Source organism: Vitis vinifera, chromosome 1 (assembly GCF_030704535.1).
Source record: "Vitis vinifera cultivar Pinot Noir 40024 chromosome 1, ASM3070453v1".
Lineage (NCBI taxonomy): Eukaryota > Viridiplantae > Streptophyta > Magnoliopsida > Vitales > Vitaceae > Vitis > Vitis vinifera.
In genome coordinates this window covers 10,516,892-10,533,485 of record NC_081805.1, presented here as the reverse complement: position 1 = coordinate 10,533,485, position 16,594 = coordinate 10,516,892, and the positions used below count along the sequence as shown (strand labels likewise).

The window sequence follows — 16,594 nt, the reverse complement described above, 5'->3', positions numbered from 1 at the left end:
ATTTTATAACCATTTTTTCTTAAAAAAACAAACTCTAAAAATGTTACAAAATAAAGTAGAATACACGGGGAAAATATGTTTTTAAAAAAATTAATTAGTTAAAATAGATGGAATAATCTCAAATTTGTAAATGTAATATTTTTCGTGTTTTTATTTGAAAAATAATTTGTTTTTTGCATAGATTTTTTTTTTATTTTAAGCATATAAGTCTAGGTTTTAAAATTTTTTATAAAAAAAAATTAATAGATTAAAAAAAAACCAATTTTTTGTACTTTCCTTTTTATTTTATTTTCTTTCTTCTCTGGCATAACCAAAAAATGAGGGAGGGAAGCAGGTAGAGAGATAAAAATAAAAATAAAAGTTGAAAAATTGAAGATTTTTTAAATGTTCAACTATAGAAATAGAATAGCATAGTAAGCAATGTTCAACTATAGAAGTAGCCAAGTAAGCATATCATCTTTTATTAATGCTAAGGAAGGTTTGAACATGAAGGATTAGATAATAAAATTAATTTTGATTATTTGATAAGAATTATTTTAAAAGTATTTTTTTTAAAATAGAGAGAAATAATATCAAAACTCTCTAAAATTTAATACTTTAAATTTTATAAACATTAATAATTAAGAATTCAGTAGTTGTAACATAAATTACATGTAAAATAAAGTTTTGATGTAAGAATTTATTAATCATACCATGAGAAATAGATATACAATATATTACATTCTTTTTAAAATAATTTTATTTTGATAAAAATATTCAAAAAATTAGTTGGATATAAAAAAACTAGGAATAAATTAGACACAAAAATTTTATCTAAATCAATAGTCGTAAGTAAAAGTCAAATATAGAATAAACATTACCTTGTATAGTCATGGTTTGAAAAAAAGGACTAGATTGGTCCATTAGTCACCATTCCAACTTGGTTCGTACTTTTAAATTAGACAACTTTTGAATCAGTCTAAAATCGTCGAAAACAACGATCAAACCAATGAACCGGTTGACTTGGTCGGTTTTGAACAAATCAATTTACCTTCTACCCTAACATTCGTTGACTATTGCTCCCCTCCGGCTCTAATCCAAAGCATCATCCTAGCCTGACAACAACATCATCCCATTGGTCGTAAGTTGTAACATTGAGTCTTTTTTATAAGCAATAATTCAATAGACTTTTGAATCATTTAAAGTTCTAATATAGAAAATGTTAAAGCCTATGATTAAATTTGTGACTATAGTTTTGTGAATTTTAAATTTGATGCAGTCAAACAAATTTTGATCTTTGAATTAATTATCTTTAAAGAGAAAAACTTTAAAATATCAATTTATATGCATATAAGTATGTTATTGGTTGAAAATACCAATTATATATATAGAAATTTGTCCTTGGTTGAAAAGAAGATATGTGATAGAGAAAAGTTATTTTTTTAGTATCATAATTATCATGGTTTGACCACGACCAACGAAGTATAACCTTTAAAAAACATATCATGCAAATGTGTCTACACTTTTTCTAAATAAGATTGCTAACAATTGAGAGTTATGATGTCAATTTCGACATGACACCTACTTTAATCATTCATACTTGTAAATTAATGAAGACATTTAAGTTTTTTTTTTTTTTAAAAAAAAAATCTTCTAATTTTAATTGATTGAAGCAATTGATTTTTAAAAATTTTAAACTAGTATTTTTAAATTATACTATCTTGAAAATTATGAGATAATTAAAACTAGTAAAAAATTTAAAGATTTGGAAAAAATTGTGAGAGAATTCTTGAATGACATTTTTTACAAATTATTTTATATTAAAAACAAGTCAATAATATATATTATTGTTTTGTAAATAGTAAGTGGCATAGCCAATAATATAATGAATGATATTATGGTAAATATTATAATATGTATAGATAAATATAATAAGTGACATCATTGTAAATATTTCAATAACCAAGGGCAAATAAAGTGTCATAACAAAATACATCCTGACTTTTAATGTTTTCTCATTTTAGTTGATTGATTTAAAATTATAAATTAGTATTTTAAAATTGGAATATCTTGGAAGCTATGAGATGATTATTAATTTTTTTTTAAAGAATTAGGAAAAGTTAGTAAGATTTAAAAAATAATTTTTTTTTGAGAAAATTCCTTTGTTGACTCTCATTTTTTCTAGAAGAGGGTGTTTTTTTTTAATAATTTTTTTTTTTATCCTTTTTATAAGTTGGCAGCAAGATTCAATGAATGCCTGGGTCATATGCCTTCAATGAATATGTTAAAAATCCCTCGTTACCGTCAAACTGCATATACATTTTATTCATTTTTATATCCCTAAAATTAATAATTAGATTTATCCTCCCTCAAGTCATTTTCTGGTTCCACCAATGGTTGTCATTCATACAAAGTAGTTTTTAGTTGATGGTATTGTATAAAATATATATTTTAATTTTAATGTTTTTTTAAAATAGTTTTGAGAATGAAAAATCATATTTTTATAAATAGAAGTTCGTTTATGAGATAAGATACGTTATTTTATATCTTATTTTATTTTAAGTTCGTTTATATTAGTTGTGAGATAAAAAAAAATTAATTTTATTTATTAATATTATTAAAAAAAAGAATAAAAATGACATATTAATGGTGCAAATTACATTAAAACCTTATAAAAATTACAAAAGATTGTTATTATTTAAAAAAAATAAAAAGTAAAAAGTGAGAAAAAGGGCAGTTGGGACATAAAAACAGGGTCCAGAAATCAATGTGCGCCAGCGATTAGAAATGAATAAGAATGAGGCACCACTTGGTCCTAGTTCCACGGGGAGAGAGGGAGTGGGGACACATTCTTATTATTATAGGAGATTCTTTTCTTGCTTTTAATTCCTTTGGCAGTCCATCACTCTATGGCATACCAAAATATTTAAAAATAATGGGATTCCCCAGCATTCTATATTCAATGCTTATGGTGGGGATGATGGGCCATGGACTCGTGGGGGACCATCGGACAAAATATTAATCATCGTTTCTTCTTCTGCACTACATCTAATTACCCGCTCTGTCTAATGTAATTCATCGATTTGGTTATCAACCTCCTTACTATTTCCAAATTTATTGGAGTGACCCGCACGCAAAGGGTTTTGGTAGATCCCTTGTATTGGAATGATAGTTTCTGCTCGTACAATATACAATATATATATATTTATATATATAAAATCATTTGATTTTAATTTTTTCCCTCCTACTTAATTCAACAAAACTGCAACCCGTATTTTATCTTTTTTATTTATTTTTAAATGTACTTGGGACCAAATCAAATAGTAACCTAATAGAATTGAATCCAATCATTTTTTTTTTAATTTAGAATATGTTTAATTAGCTAAATATAAGTTATATAACATAAATAGAATAAGAAAATGAATGACACATCGTATTCCACTTTGGATTGAGGATGAAATAGGATAAATGTTAATTTATATTTTATGTATCATAATTTATTTTTCTTTTATTTAATATAAAATTAAATTTTAATTAAAAAAGAATTATAAAATAATATTAATATATGTATTATCTATATACATTATTTTTATATATTGAATAATATAATATAATTTTTTTTATTTGTAAATGTTAAATATTTTAAATATGAATATTGAATTTTACATATTTTTAAAAATAGAAAATATCAAAATATAATATAACTCTTTTATTTTAAATATTAAAAAAATATTAAATATTCGATTGTATTTATTTATTTTTTCATTTTATAAATTAAATATAAAAATATTATAATATATTTTATTGATGTGCTACCTTGATTTAATATTCAAGAATATTATATCTTCTTGAAAATCATATTTATATCTTTTATACATTTTGAATCTAACGGAATATGATATAATAATGTATTAATATACTATCTTATCATGTCAACCAAACTAATGTGTTATCTGCTTTATGTTCATGAAATCAGTGTAAGCCAAAAAAAAAAGAAAAAGGCAGAAACTACGTACCAGAAAGAATAGTGTGGAATTTGAATTGGGTTGATAAGACAGGTGATAGGTCAATTGGGCATATGTAGATTGGACACAATCAGCATTTCTAGGGTCGATCACCAACCGTTCAGGAATTGGCTTCTTTGCCCCCCAACACCAGATACACATAGAGCTGGTATCTCCTACATCTTTGCTAAATTTTGAATAGGTCCAGACAAATTTGCAGGGGGATGCTCCCAAAGCAACCAAAAGATGCCCACTTGTGAGGATTAACGATTAAAAATCAAAATCAAAACAGAAAGGGATAGAAACAACTGTCTTGAGTATAGACATGGCCAACTAATACCATACAATATTAAGCCACCTAATTGTGGACATCGCTTTTTATTTTTTATCATGGTTCCATTAAAAGGACGGTTTTTCTGGCTCCGAACGCAACGAAAAAAATCCAATGCATATAAATGAGTTTGCCTGCAAAACAACTGGTTGGTTTACTTTGTTGCTTATGATGACTTTTTCCAAGCCACTTTGTTCCTCTACTAAACCTTTTAACTAGTTGTTTCTCAACGGCACTTTGAGTCCATTATCAAATCTCAACCACTTGATCCTCTCCTCCCTAAACTCACCACGGGTTTATAATCATCTGCTTGACCTTTCCCACAACTATCCAACATGCCTACAAAAGCTAGACCATGTCCGTCTGAGAAAGGTAGCCTTGACCCTGTTTGAGTCATTCAAGATGGGTAGGATGACAAATTAACATGGAAAAGTTAAGATAAACAATAAGAAAAAGAAATGGTTTGAGCTCCGGAAACCCCTTTCCCAATCTGCATTCAAATTATGCATTTAGCATTCAAATCTGTAAAGCGTGCACGGCATCTACAAGTGGGGCATGCGTACCTATGTCAATTACACAACTTTCCTGTACCTATGTCGTTGATCTTTGAGAAAGCGACAACTGAACTGCAATCTCTTAAAAAATAGGGGCCCAATAAGAATTCCAACAACGACTGTTCTATTAGAAAAGATAGAAGCATTGGCTTTCAGACATCCTGCTGAAATTTGAACAAGGATATCTTCTAGTAAGCTATCAGAATATTGTTCACATGATCCAGCATTCAAGAATAAAAGGCTGAGACTTTAAGAACAACTTAACTGGGATCTTCCTAGGTTTCTGCTTGGGTTGTTGAGCTCTCAGAATCCAAGTGGTAGACTGATGCTGTGTTGTTATCCTATATGCATATACACATTACAACAAAATATATAACGGTGTCAAGTGTGATATAATAAGGTGTACTGATGATTTTATTAAATTTTGATTTCTTTTAAGCGATTTGTTATAATAAAAAGTAAATACCTGGCAATCCTAATTACTGCATTGATCATAACAACAAAAAAGGAACAAAGACTGTTTTGTTCTGGCACAAAAAGCCTAAGGCCATGTGTGGTTACTAGCTTGTAGCTTTAGCTCTCACATCCCAGATTCAAGCTTAAAAATTACAAGAGTTGTGGTGACATGGATTTAAGCCATAATATATCCAAGTAGCAATGCTGCAAACTGCTTACATACCTTTGCTCCATTTGCAGAGATGCATGGAATATTAGCTTCTAACTGAGGTTCCAAGCAAGCAGACTGTGGAGAAGAACAAGCAGACAACCATAGGATCTTACGGAAGTAATTACTTTTTTATCTTTATCAGCACATTACCAAATGGATTTCAAACTACTACACTTTCAACTGAGAACAAAGAACAACTTGCCTCTGACACACAGGAGTCAAAATTCTTGTTCTCCAGCACGGCATTGCTTACTGGATTATTCTTCTGAGATACAGGTGAAGCTACATTTTGGAGAAAAAATTTAAAGTTCACATCTGTTAATAAATCTTGTAGTAATTATTGATATATTATACTGGAAGAGGACACATTCTGATGTCCCACAAGAATCTAGTCATCCATTTGTGTTTAATACTGCATTTACAGTTATACTACTTTGCTTCGCATGGCATTTGAATGACTGTTCTATTGCATGTTTAGGATCCAGTTCTAGGATTTTTTAAGTGAAAATTCAGATTTATACAATCATATATTAATTTTCACCTTCAACAAATATGCCAAACAAAATGGCCTCAGATTCTATCACCATGGGACATTCAAAATGACATCATCAAAGAAGCAAAATTTTTTCATCTCCACAAAAGTAGTCAGAAAAATGGGCTCTGGCTCTCCCTTTGGATGCCCTGAAGTGGATTCAGCAAACTTCATCTTTGTTCAATATAGAAACAAAACATGCACTGGTAAGAATCAAATTGAAGCACAGTCATTGCCTTGCCAAGGATCTAGAAATGGGAAACTTCTGATATGAAAATTGATTGATGGGGCTTCTCCACTGGCAACATATTAGTTTCACAGTTTTCTCATGTTTTTGTTGGAATGCCATTTGCAGAGTCAACCAAGGAATTGGCAAAAAAAAGGCAGCTATGTGATGGCATCTGGGAAGGTGATTGGCCGGTTTAAAATGTGGCTCTAGCATACCTATGCATTGGATCAACAGCTCTACTTTGAACCAGTGCCACTCCTTGCCACAAGTGGGAGATTTTGCCTCAACAAGTTAATATTACAGAACACCTTTGTCTATATTTGGTACTTCTTGTAATAGGAAACATATTTTCCTCCACTTCTAAAGCCAAAAGAATTATTCTGATATGCTGCAGATTTTCAAAATAACTAGAGATAAGCATTGGATAGTCTTTCTTCTTTTAAATTAAAAATTAGAAATTGGAGGAAAAAGGATACTATTTGAACAGTTCAAGACCCAACTTGTTTCATACTATTTCAATTTTTTATTGCTACACTTAGTCCCAACTGCTTGTAGATTGGCATGACTTGGTGGCAACATGTATTCCTATTAAAGTATCAGTAAGGTTAGGCTATCTTATACGCATGCTGAATTTACTAGCTTAAGAATTCTCCAGATTGCAGAGTTTCCATGTATTTGGTAGACTTATAATTAAAAAATGACATAAATTCATGTGAATATACTCAACTCCTCTATCACTAAGCTCACCAGAAGAGAAAACTTTGAAAAAGGCAGAGTAGACCTGTATTTACATCTTCCTCTGAAGCCTTGTGTGGAGAGGTTTCTCTACTACCTTGCACCACTTCGTCAATTCTGGTATGCCAGCAACAATTACAATAAAAATAAAAAACACTTACCAAAGCAAGAAGAAGAATTTATGGAGTCTTATAGCCCTTATCCCATATGTTTGGGATCTCCAAAAGGAAAGGAGTTTTTTCATTCAGTGGATTAAAATCTGATGGGAAGAATGAGAATTGGAATGCACTAACAACATTTGGGATCCTTGAAAGAAATACCATTCAGCCAAATCAGCCATTTCTCCATTTTATTAAAATTCATATCTTCAAGGAAAGTGAGGACTGGGATGCACGTATGCTTCACACAAACAAGTATGTGCACACACTGAGTGGACCATAAAGACAGGCTAACATTGTGAACCTATTACTACCAGTACCCTTCACATGCTGCACATCTTTGGCTGTGCCTCAGATAGAACATTATGGTAACAATCTAGGGAATAAAATTTTTCAGGATGGATGGCTGCTATGCATAGTATTATTCTGGCAAACCCAAAAACATGGAACAGAATGTTGACTCATAATCATAGAGCTTGTGCCATCTCTGCTCAATAGGTAAAAAAATGGCTTCCAACTGTAAACCTTCTAGACCTTAAGCTTCTTTGGAAAAAAAAAAAAGGTCCTAATTTAAAAGTTGAAAAGCATTCAACCTGAATATGGATGTAGAGGATGAAGTTATTTATTCTACCTACTATATTCCTTTGTTGTTTCCATAGCACATACTTCCTGTCCTTCCAGTATTGAGGAGAATACCCTTTTATCCTGCCATCAGGATCAACAATATTTAGCACAGAGAAAGCAAGTGACAATCACAAGCACAAGCAAACTAGTACAAGTATAAAGGTAACAAAAACAAGGTCCACAGGAAGAACACAGAGACAGGATGATAGGGGCATAACAGGGTTCAAAATGAAAAACAATTAAGAGGTCACATCAAAATCACATATATACCCCAAATAAAACTAGCCTGAACAATCATAACTGACACAATCAAGTGAGTCGAGAGAGGAATTTCTAAATAGTGTAGCCTGGTTATAAACAAAGTGGCATGAATGATATAACATCTATTAGATAAAATTTTTAGTCATCAAATTGTAAATTCTTTCTTCCAAGGCAAGCTCCAAAATTATTATGCCAAATGTAGAAATTTCTAGATCCCACCTAGGCACCTATTGCGTACAATAGGTATGCTGTTTCTCAATCATAGCCACTCATTGTAAAGTGGGAAAATTTCACAAGGGAGAACATTCAAGAAAGACTGTATTTCAAGACTAACAAATTCAGAGGTAAAATCAAACCCCTTCTCACCTTCTCATTCATATTTGTAACAGCGTCCTGAATCTTCTGTAAGACAATTCCTAAACATCCCACTTCAAAATGCAATGCCTGACCACCGATTATTTCAGGAGAAGTTTTGGAGACAAAAGTAACTGACAATATGAAATCAAATAAAAACTAAACGCCTAAATTCAGACCTGTTTCTCAGAAAGCAGATTCTGTATGACTGCATCCTTGGCTGACAGACTCTTCTGGAGGTGAGATTGGTTAAGATAAACTCATAAGAAATACTTTTAGCTGAAAGTGCATTGGGTTCTTTGGGATCTTAGAGCATACAGATATTTTCCCAATGTTTATATGGATATCTCTTCTATATGTTGTTGCCAGTTGTTACCAACATTTGCTGCCTCCAGCTTTACTTCGATCTCTGAAATGATTTTATCCTTTCTTTGGAGCTCCTCCTCATTGTTTCTCAATTTATTTTGCAGATCACTGATCTTTTCTGCATAGAGTAAAGTGAATTCTAGTTGTATGAAAACATAAATGGATTAAATGTTATGTTAACAAACAATAACGTTGTTCAGCAGTGAGTGTTGAAGAGTTCAAATAATTGATGTACAATGAACTTCTTTGGTGCAATTCTAGAGTTCCCAATCACAAAATCACATGGAAAATGTTCTGCAAACTCTCCTTTATCTGACATTGAAGATGATCAATGAGCATTTATATAAAATCCAAATAATTTATGAATTATGTATTTATGGTCATAAGGTTCATCATGAAGAGCTAATCAAGAGAAGTGATTGAGAATTTGAAATTACCAAAAAATACTTTCTCAAATGCAGAAACCTTTTCCACTTTGCTTTTTAGTCCTGCTACTGAATATAACAAGCAAATATAAGAAGAAATCAACATAGTGTAATTACAATGGAACTAGGAAATTTCTGCTGCAAAGCCACACATGAGCATAGAAACAGAATAGGTAACATTTAGAAAACTACATGCCTACTTCTTCTTTTTCACTCACAAGGCGCTGCACATTATTCACCACTTGCTTGACACTGGAAGCCTCCTTTTCTATTGAATCAAACAATAATATATGAGCATTTATCTTCTGAGAAAGGATAGCAAGCTTCCTATCTCTGGTTTCAATTGAACGTTTCATTTCACAAGTGGAGTCCTGCACATCAATATGACATTTTGATTTACGCTTCTTGATATAATAAAATCTTCAGAATTTGCAGCTTTGATAGTGAGAAAGAAGAAGTAACCTGGATGAACCATGAAAATCCTAAATGACAACAGAAAACCAACATATGGCAACACTTCCTAGCTCTCAGTTGGTAACATATAAAAGGACCAAATCCCTTTATTCCTAGCCTAATTTATAGTAGCTGCTGATATGATGAATTTCACAAACTTCCAGAAATTCCACCAATAGCAGTGTGAGACAAAAATCTTCCAGTGAATATGATATACATATGAATTCAACTCTTAATACAAAACCTTATTTCACCCTAAAGAATTAGCTCAAGGAAGTGAAGTGGATGGTTCAGAAGATCAAAGCCATCCATCACCACACCTTCTCTGTTATTATTGTTTGCCAAATATTATATACCTTCCAGTGATTGCATAATTTGACAAGCAGATCCATAGAGAATCCATAAATTACCAAATCATACATCCCCAATTGGAACCAAGAACACAAAAATGTTCATTAATTTGTCTGAATCATAATCAAACTCCATTGGACCAATGCCTCTTTGAAACCATATAGAATTGATCAAGAAAGTCTGACAAGCACTTGGTAGACTAACATGGTTAAGCTGTTGTAAACTACCAGAGATGGGATTGAGATTTCTCCTAAAGATCATTCCTTATTCACCATTTTGCCAAGAGAACAATCCACCTTGCATCATGTCAATATCTTCAAACAGTGTATTAGTTATTCTCAGATAAGAAATCACCTCTAATGAAGTTGACTAATTTTGGGTTCAAGAACTCTGAGCTATTAGGTGGGGTTTATTAAAGTTAAAAATGGCATCTCAAGATTTTCAACCATGTTACAGTATTGTTCATATTCTCAGGTTGCTACAGGCTATTTAAATGAGATTATGCATTGGCCTTGGAGTTCATGGTACCTCATGAAATTGCCTCTTTTCGAGAATTCTTTCTTAAGGTTTTGTTTTGTTTTAGATATGGAGGGTCATTTGGCTGCAGATTAATTGTCTAAAATGTAGGGCAATCCCTCAGGATAGCGTCGTTTCACCTATTTTGACTTACCCTCTAATCTTTTAAGTATTATAATAGATGACGCCAAAGCAAGGACTTACTATAGCGTGTGAATTGTCCTCTTTCTTTTTAATATACTTTCATTTCCTTTTCTGAAGAGAGAGAGAGAGAGAGAGAGAGAGAGAGAGAAGTAATCTCCAATCAATTCCAATTTCAGATTGGGCTATGCCACACTTTCACTTGTAACATTCAGTTTCAATGGAATAAGAAGACAAATAATAATAAAAAAAGTTGTTAATATAGAGCAAAAGATACAGACCTCATAAACACTAACAAAATTTTCCCTCGACTGGAGTAGGTTCTGTATGGTTCCATTTAACTCCCTTTGCTTGTTTTCAAGCAAGGCATTGTCATTTTGAAGGTAGCTCATCTGTAAAACTAAGCTTACATAAGAAACAAATTAACCACCACCCACTTCCAATTCAGTTGCTGGGAAACCCAAGGAAAATCAAAGAAGCTAAAACTTTGAACCATATCTTCTACATCATTTGATATCCAGAAAGAGAGAACCTCAGCTTAATTAAGCCCAAGAGTAGTACAAAAATTAGTTAAGTGGAAGTTTCTTCTCATACATTTCCTCGGCAGCCAAACAAATGCCACAAATATGCAAAAACGCTTCAGCAGTCCCTAATGTGAATCTCGAAACACATGACTGTAAAGTTCACAATTCATAGAAACTCACAAACCTTCCTTTCGAGTTTTTCTCTCAGTTCATTGGACGAAACCAACTCCGCCTGCAAATCCTGCACCCTTCTAACCAATTCCTCCTCGTTTTGCTTTTGTTTCTGAATCAAAACACCACCGAACAAACAGTTTTCCAGGGAAAAAAAATATGAAAGAAAACACCGCACATGCGAAACCATATTAAGTGAGACCTGTATTAACAGACGGAGCTCTTCTCTAGTTGAGCGTTCCCTCTCCTGAAATTCCAGAAACCAAGGATTTCAGATGAATACAAAAAAAAAAAAAAAAAACATGACGCTTATCGAGAGACAGATGATGGCAAGAATTTTACACGGAGTTGTCGAACTTCGGCTATTAGGGCTTGAAGCTGGATCTTGAATTTAGAAAATTTAAGCAACTCCATTTTCCCCCAAATCAAGCCAACATTTTCTATTCCAATGAATCTCCAATTCTATGATGTTAGAAACTATGATCTTGAATTGGAAAATGATACCATATTAATCCAAACAACTGTGCGGTCTCAAACATCCATTCTGAGGATTAATTCGAAATTGATTTAGATCCACTCCTCCTTTTTTCTCAATTCAAATTGAATCAGTTTCACTCCTTTAATTCGCTTACACGCCAGAATGGGAAGTTCCCGCCAATATATTGGCAGGTTTTAATTCTTTGAAATCATTTGAATGCAGAAGGCTTCATTACCTTAGGGCACTTTTCTCTTCAAGAATAATCCAAGCTAGAGCATGAACCGGGTTTTTTTTTTTTTTTTCCTTTTTTCTTTTTTTGGGATTATGTGTTTTTTTTCTTTTCTGAAAAAGGAAATCCATAAAATGGTGGTTATTCGGATGAGTTAGAGTGAAAAAAATAGGTTAGTGGTATGCTTGTAGGGATTTTTTTTTTTCTAAGGAAAAACATTATTTTAGAAAAAATAAGTTATTAAAAAAATAGTTATTTAAATAATAAATATAAAAATATGACACTTTTCATCATTTGTTTTTTTTTTTTTTTTACTCATATTGACAAATCACTTTTTATATTAAATTTGTCTTTTGAAAAAATAAGTTTAACATAAAAAGTGAATTTATTTTTTAAAGAAACAATTCCAATGCAAAAATAAAAATAAAAAATATCATATTTTTATATTTACTTTTTGAAAATAATTTTTTTTTTAAAAAAAAATCCATTTGTTGTGATATAAGGAACTTTTTAGGGGAACCGATCATACTTCTTAGAAAAATTGAATGATATGGTTTTTAAAATCTATTAATTATGATTTGTGATATCTCATCCAAAATGGTCCTCATGTTCTCCTACGATCGATTTCCAAAACCAATGATCAATGGGATCAACATGACAATAAAAATGTTCAACCAAATGTAAGGGCAATCTATTATCTTCGTTGGGTTTTAGATAGAAATAAACATATTAAAATATGTCAATTACGTGTGAGTTGACTAAGGATATTGAGAGACTTTTAGATAATCAATCACGAGGGAATTAATCAAGTTAAAAAAAATCTAAGATTAATATTTTTGTGCATAACCATGAGTTACTTTCGATGAAAGATGATGAAATTATTGTGTTTACTCGCTAACATCACTAATGAACTCCAAGTCATGGGAAAGGATATAAGGATAATTGTGTTTTACACCTAGTTGGACCTAAAACTTAAGTTTTGGTCCATATAAGTTCATCATTTAAACTCAAGACCTAAAGAAAGTATGAAAATTAAGAAAAAGAATATGAATTTTTTATCTGTCTAAAAATGACCTTTATTGATTATGAAAAAAAAGAGTAAAAAAACATTAATTTAAATTTTATTCTTTATAAACCTCAATAAAATTTAATTTAATTTAGTGATTTGAAAAAAAAAATGCACCATTTTCCAAAAAAATAAAAATAAATTATTATTATTATTATTATTTAAAAATCAAACATCTTGAAAAATATATATGTTTAAAATTATGTATGTAAAAAATAACTAAAAACGTGTCAAAATTATTATTTTTAAATGATATATTTTTAGAATATTTTTTTAAAAAAAATTAGTTTTCTAAAAATAATAAATTTTCAGAATAATTATTAAAAAAAATTAAGATAAAAAAAGTTTGTTAAACATTATGGTAGAAAATACTCAAAATAGTTTTGAAGGGTATATGAGTCTTTTCATATTTTATATCATTCCCTTCAATTATGCAATTTTTATGGACAAAATCTTAATTTTTAGGCCCAGATGAGTCCAAAATGTAATTATCCCATATGGAATCAAAGAGAGTGATAAAAATCTTAAGGTCCCTTTCTAAGAAATGGCAAGTCAAAATCACAAGAATACAAGAGGCAAATGATCTTACCAAACTTCCTATGATGGAGTTGATTGAAGAATGAAGTAGTAAACACGTGCTTCATGACAATTGAGAATCGTGAAGATGAGAGAAATTCTACTACTGGTGATGATAATGATGATGATCCTCAATATGTATTTGAAGAAAACTTTGAAAATTGTCTGTCTAAACAAAAAGATTTTATGTTTGGAACATGAGCTCAATAGGCTTAAAAAAGAATTGAAAATCATCATAAGATGAAAATCTCTTTTGAAAAGGAAAATGACATTTTGAAAAAGAAGAATAAGTGGTTGATCTCTTCCCACTCAAGCTCAAAATTCTCTCAGGGGCAAGAAACCTTTGAGATGATTTTTGCATGACAAAAATTTATATTTGACAAAAAGGAGCTAGGCTATAAGCTTTTTAAGAATAAAAGTTACTTTATGAAAGAAGCTTCTAACATAAGCTCATCTACTATTTACAATTTTGTGGGGGAAAATATTACACAAATAATACTTGCCTTATGAGAAAGTCATCTTTTATTACTCTTAAACTAAAAATTGTTGAGGTTGTAGAGGATAAGTAGTCTTCACTTGTTTAATTTATAGGTTCTAAGAAAAGAAAAGTGGTTTTTGGATGACGGATGCTCAAGGCACGTGACTAGAAACAAATCTAACTTTGTCACTCTTAATAAAAAGGAGGATTAATCACTTTTGGAGACAATAAAAAGGAAATAATCATTGGCTGTGGAAAATATTGGGAATGAAAATTCTTTATCAATTGAAAAGATGGTTTTAGTTGGTGGTTTAAAGTATACTGCTTAGCATTAGTCAATTGTGTAACAAAACCTGGATTTGCATTTTTCATGTATATTCCCAGTCAAGGGTATAATTTGATTTTTTATTGTAAAAAACTGATTTTTGAAAAAGTTGGGGTTACTACTTATTTCTTTTTTTAAAATAAGAAAGAAATCATGTGTGACTTTTTATTTGAAAAAAGAATCAAGTCTATAAACCAAAAACAAATTTGGGGGTCAGTTAGAAAGGTATGGTAATAAATCATAACACTCCTCTAAATCTGTATATCTACAGTCTTTATTGAATAAATTAATAGAATTATGACAATTAATTAATCAATCATAAATACCAAGAAAGTACGACACAAGTAAACATACAATAGGTTGTGAGGTGAAAAAATAAATTACAAAAATGCCATAATATAATTTTGATAAAAGAGAGAGAGAGAGAGAGAAGACTTAAAAGAGTTTATTAAAAAAAGATTTCAATTTATAACCTCAATTCAATTATTCACAAAGCTTATATTTATTCATCAAAAGATTTAATTTTATTAGCATTTAAATGTATTTTCAAATACTTTGTCTTGTCTTTATTAAAAGAATTTATTAAATGCAATTCTAATATAAGATAAATATTTGAATTTGATTTTATTTACAAGAAGTGATTTTGATTTATCTTTTCTAGAAAAACAAAGAATTTTTACCATTTTATTTCCAAGAAAATATTTCAATTCAAATTTTATTTACTAAAAAAGGATGTTTACAAATTATTTAAGGAATGGTTTTTTACAAATTAAAAAAAATAATACAAATTTATTCACAAAAAGATTTTTCAATTTATTTACAAAAGAAGTAAACTTCCTATTATCTTTATTAAAAACAATATTTTAATAATTTTACAAAAATGTATTAAATGAAAAGTGATTTTACAAAGAAAGGGATTTCACTTATTTATTAAAGAAAAAGTTCAATATAAAGTCTTATTTAAGGAATGTAACTTTACAAGTTACAATTTTTTTTTTTAACAAATTCTATATACAAAATTATTTCAAAACCAATTTATTAAGAAAATGATGTTTAAAATATTTATATATACTTCAATTTAATTAAAAAGAGTTCCAAACTTTATCCAATAATTTATAAAGAAAATCAAATGTGTTAAAAGAGATTTTTATTTATTTATTTATTATTTTTTTCAGAAAAAAAAGTAAAATTATCTTCTGAGTCTCTTTTCTTCAATAATAATAATAATAATAATTCTAGACTTTTCCAAAAAAAAAAAAAGTTTTTTGTACTTTTCATAAATAATTTTCTGGACCTTTATTTTTTACTTATTTAAAAAAAAACTGATTTTCTAGACTATTTTATTAAAAACAATTTTTTGGACCTTTTAAATTAAAACAAATTTTAATGGGTTTTTTTTAAAAGACAATTTTTGGAATCCTTTTCTTTGTTACAAAAATTTTCTGTAACTTTTTAAAATAGATTTTCTCGATTTTTTTAAAACAAATTTTCTAGAACCTTTAAAAGGAGTTTTCTATATTTTTTTTTATTAAAAAAATAAAAATGATTTTTGGACTATTTTATTAGAATAAAAATTTTGGAGTGTTTGTATTTAAAAGGAAACTTTATTAAACTTATTTTTATCAAAAGAAAAAAAAATTGGATCATTTTTTCTTATTTAATGAAACTGTTTTTTTGGACTTTTTCTATTTTCATTATTAAAAGAAAAAAATAATTCTAGGTAGTTCTGTTGATAATAAGTTTTCGGGACAATTTTAAAAAAAAAAGAATGAACAATTTATTTTTATTAAAAATAGAATTTAAAATATTACAGTATAATCAACATAAATAATAGAGCGACCAAAATTCATAAACAAGTATAAACATGAGCGAAAAACTTAAAACAAATATATATACCAACAGAAAAGTTAAAGCGAGTTAATATCTAAATTTTTTTTTTTGCAGTTGATAGAAACTTAATCAAATATACATAAATAGAATGTTCACAATAAACAAAAAACTCAAATAAAAAAATGTAAATATAATATCCACAAAACTAAAAAAAAAAAAAAAAAACTCAAACAAGAA

The 16,594-nt window shown here is 29.4% G+C and overlaps 1 protein-coding gene across 2 annotated transcripts; it reads right to left on the bottom strand.

The window, feature by feature from the left end:
• Nucleotides 1-4,533: 4,533 nt before the first annotated feature.
• On the bottom strand, nucleotides 4,534-12,186 carry LOC100855041 (uncharacterized). 2 transcript variants are annotated; one of them, XM_010654444.3, is made up of 15 exons: nucleotides 11,718-12,186; nucleotides 11,578-11,622; nucleotides 11,389-11,487; nucleotides 10,962-11,072; nucleotides 9,416-9,590; nucleotides 9,232-9,288; nucleotides 8,776-8,912; nucleotides 8,608-8,667; nucleotides 8,441-8,518; nucleotides 7,821-7,894; nucleotides 7,078-7,148; nucleotides 5,738-5,817; nucleotides 5,548-5,610; nucleotides 5,134-5,209; nucleotides 4,534-5,032 (listed from the first exon to the last, which is right to left on the bottom strand). In XM_010654444.3, exons 1-14 carry the CDS (start codon nucleotides 11,787-11,789, stop codon nucleotides 5,144-5,146), a joined length of 1,188 nt encoding a protein of 395 aa, XP_010652746.1. In that variant the 5' UTR covers nucleotides 11,790-12,186; the 3' UTR covers nucleotides 4,534-5,032; nucleotides 5,134-5,143. The 2 variants fall into 2 exon arrangements, with proteins under 2 accessions (XP_010652746.1, XP_010652750.1); XM_010654448.3 differs by having other exon boundaries at nucleotides 4,534-5,029.
• Nucleotides 12,187-16,594: the final 4,408 nt, after the last annotated feature.

Coding starts and splice junctions, on each gene's coding strand:
- LOC100855041 (XM_010654444.3), bottom strand. CDS start 11,789: ATGGAGTTGCTTAAATTTTCTAAATTCAAGATCCAGCTTCAAGCCCTA. Junction 11,073..11,388: donor GAGAAAAACTCGAAAGGAAG/GTTTGTGAGTTT, acceptor TTAGTTTTACAG/ATGAGCTACCTTCAAAATGA. Junction 8,668..8,775: donor GGCAACAACATATAGAAGAG/ATATCCATATAA, acceptor AACCAATCTCAC/CTCCAGAAGAGTCTGTCAGC.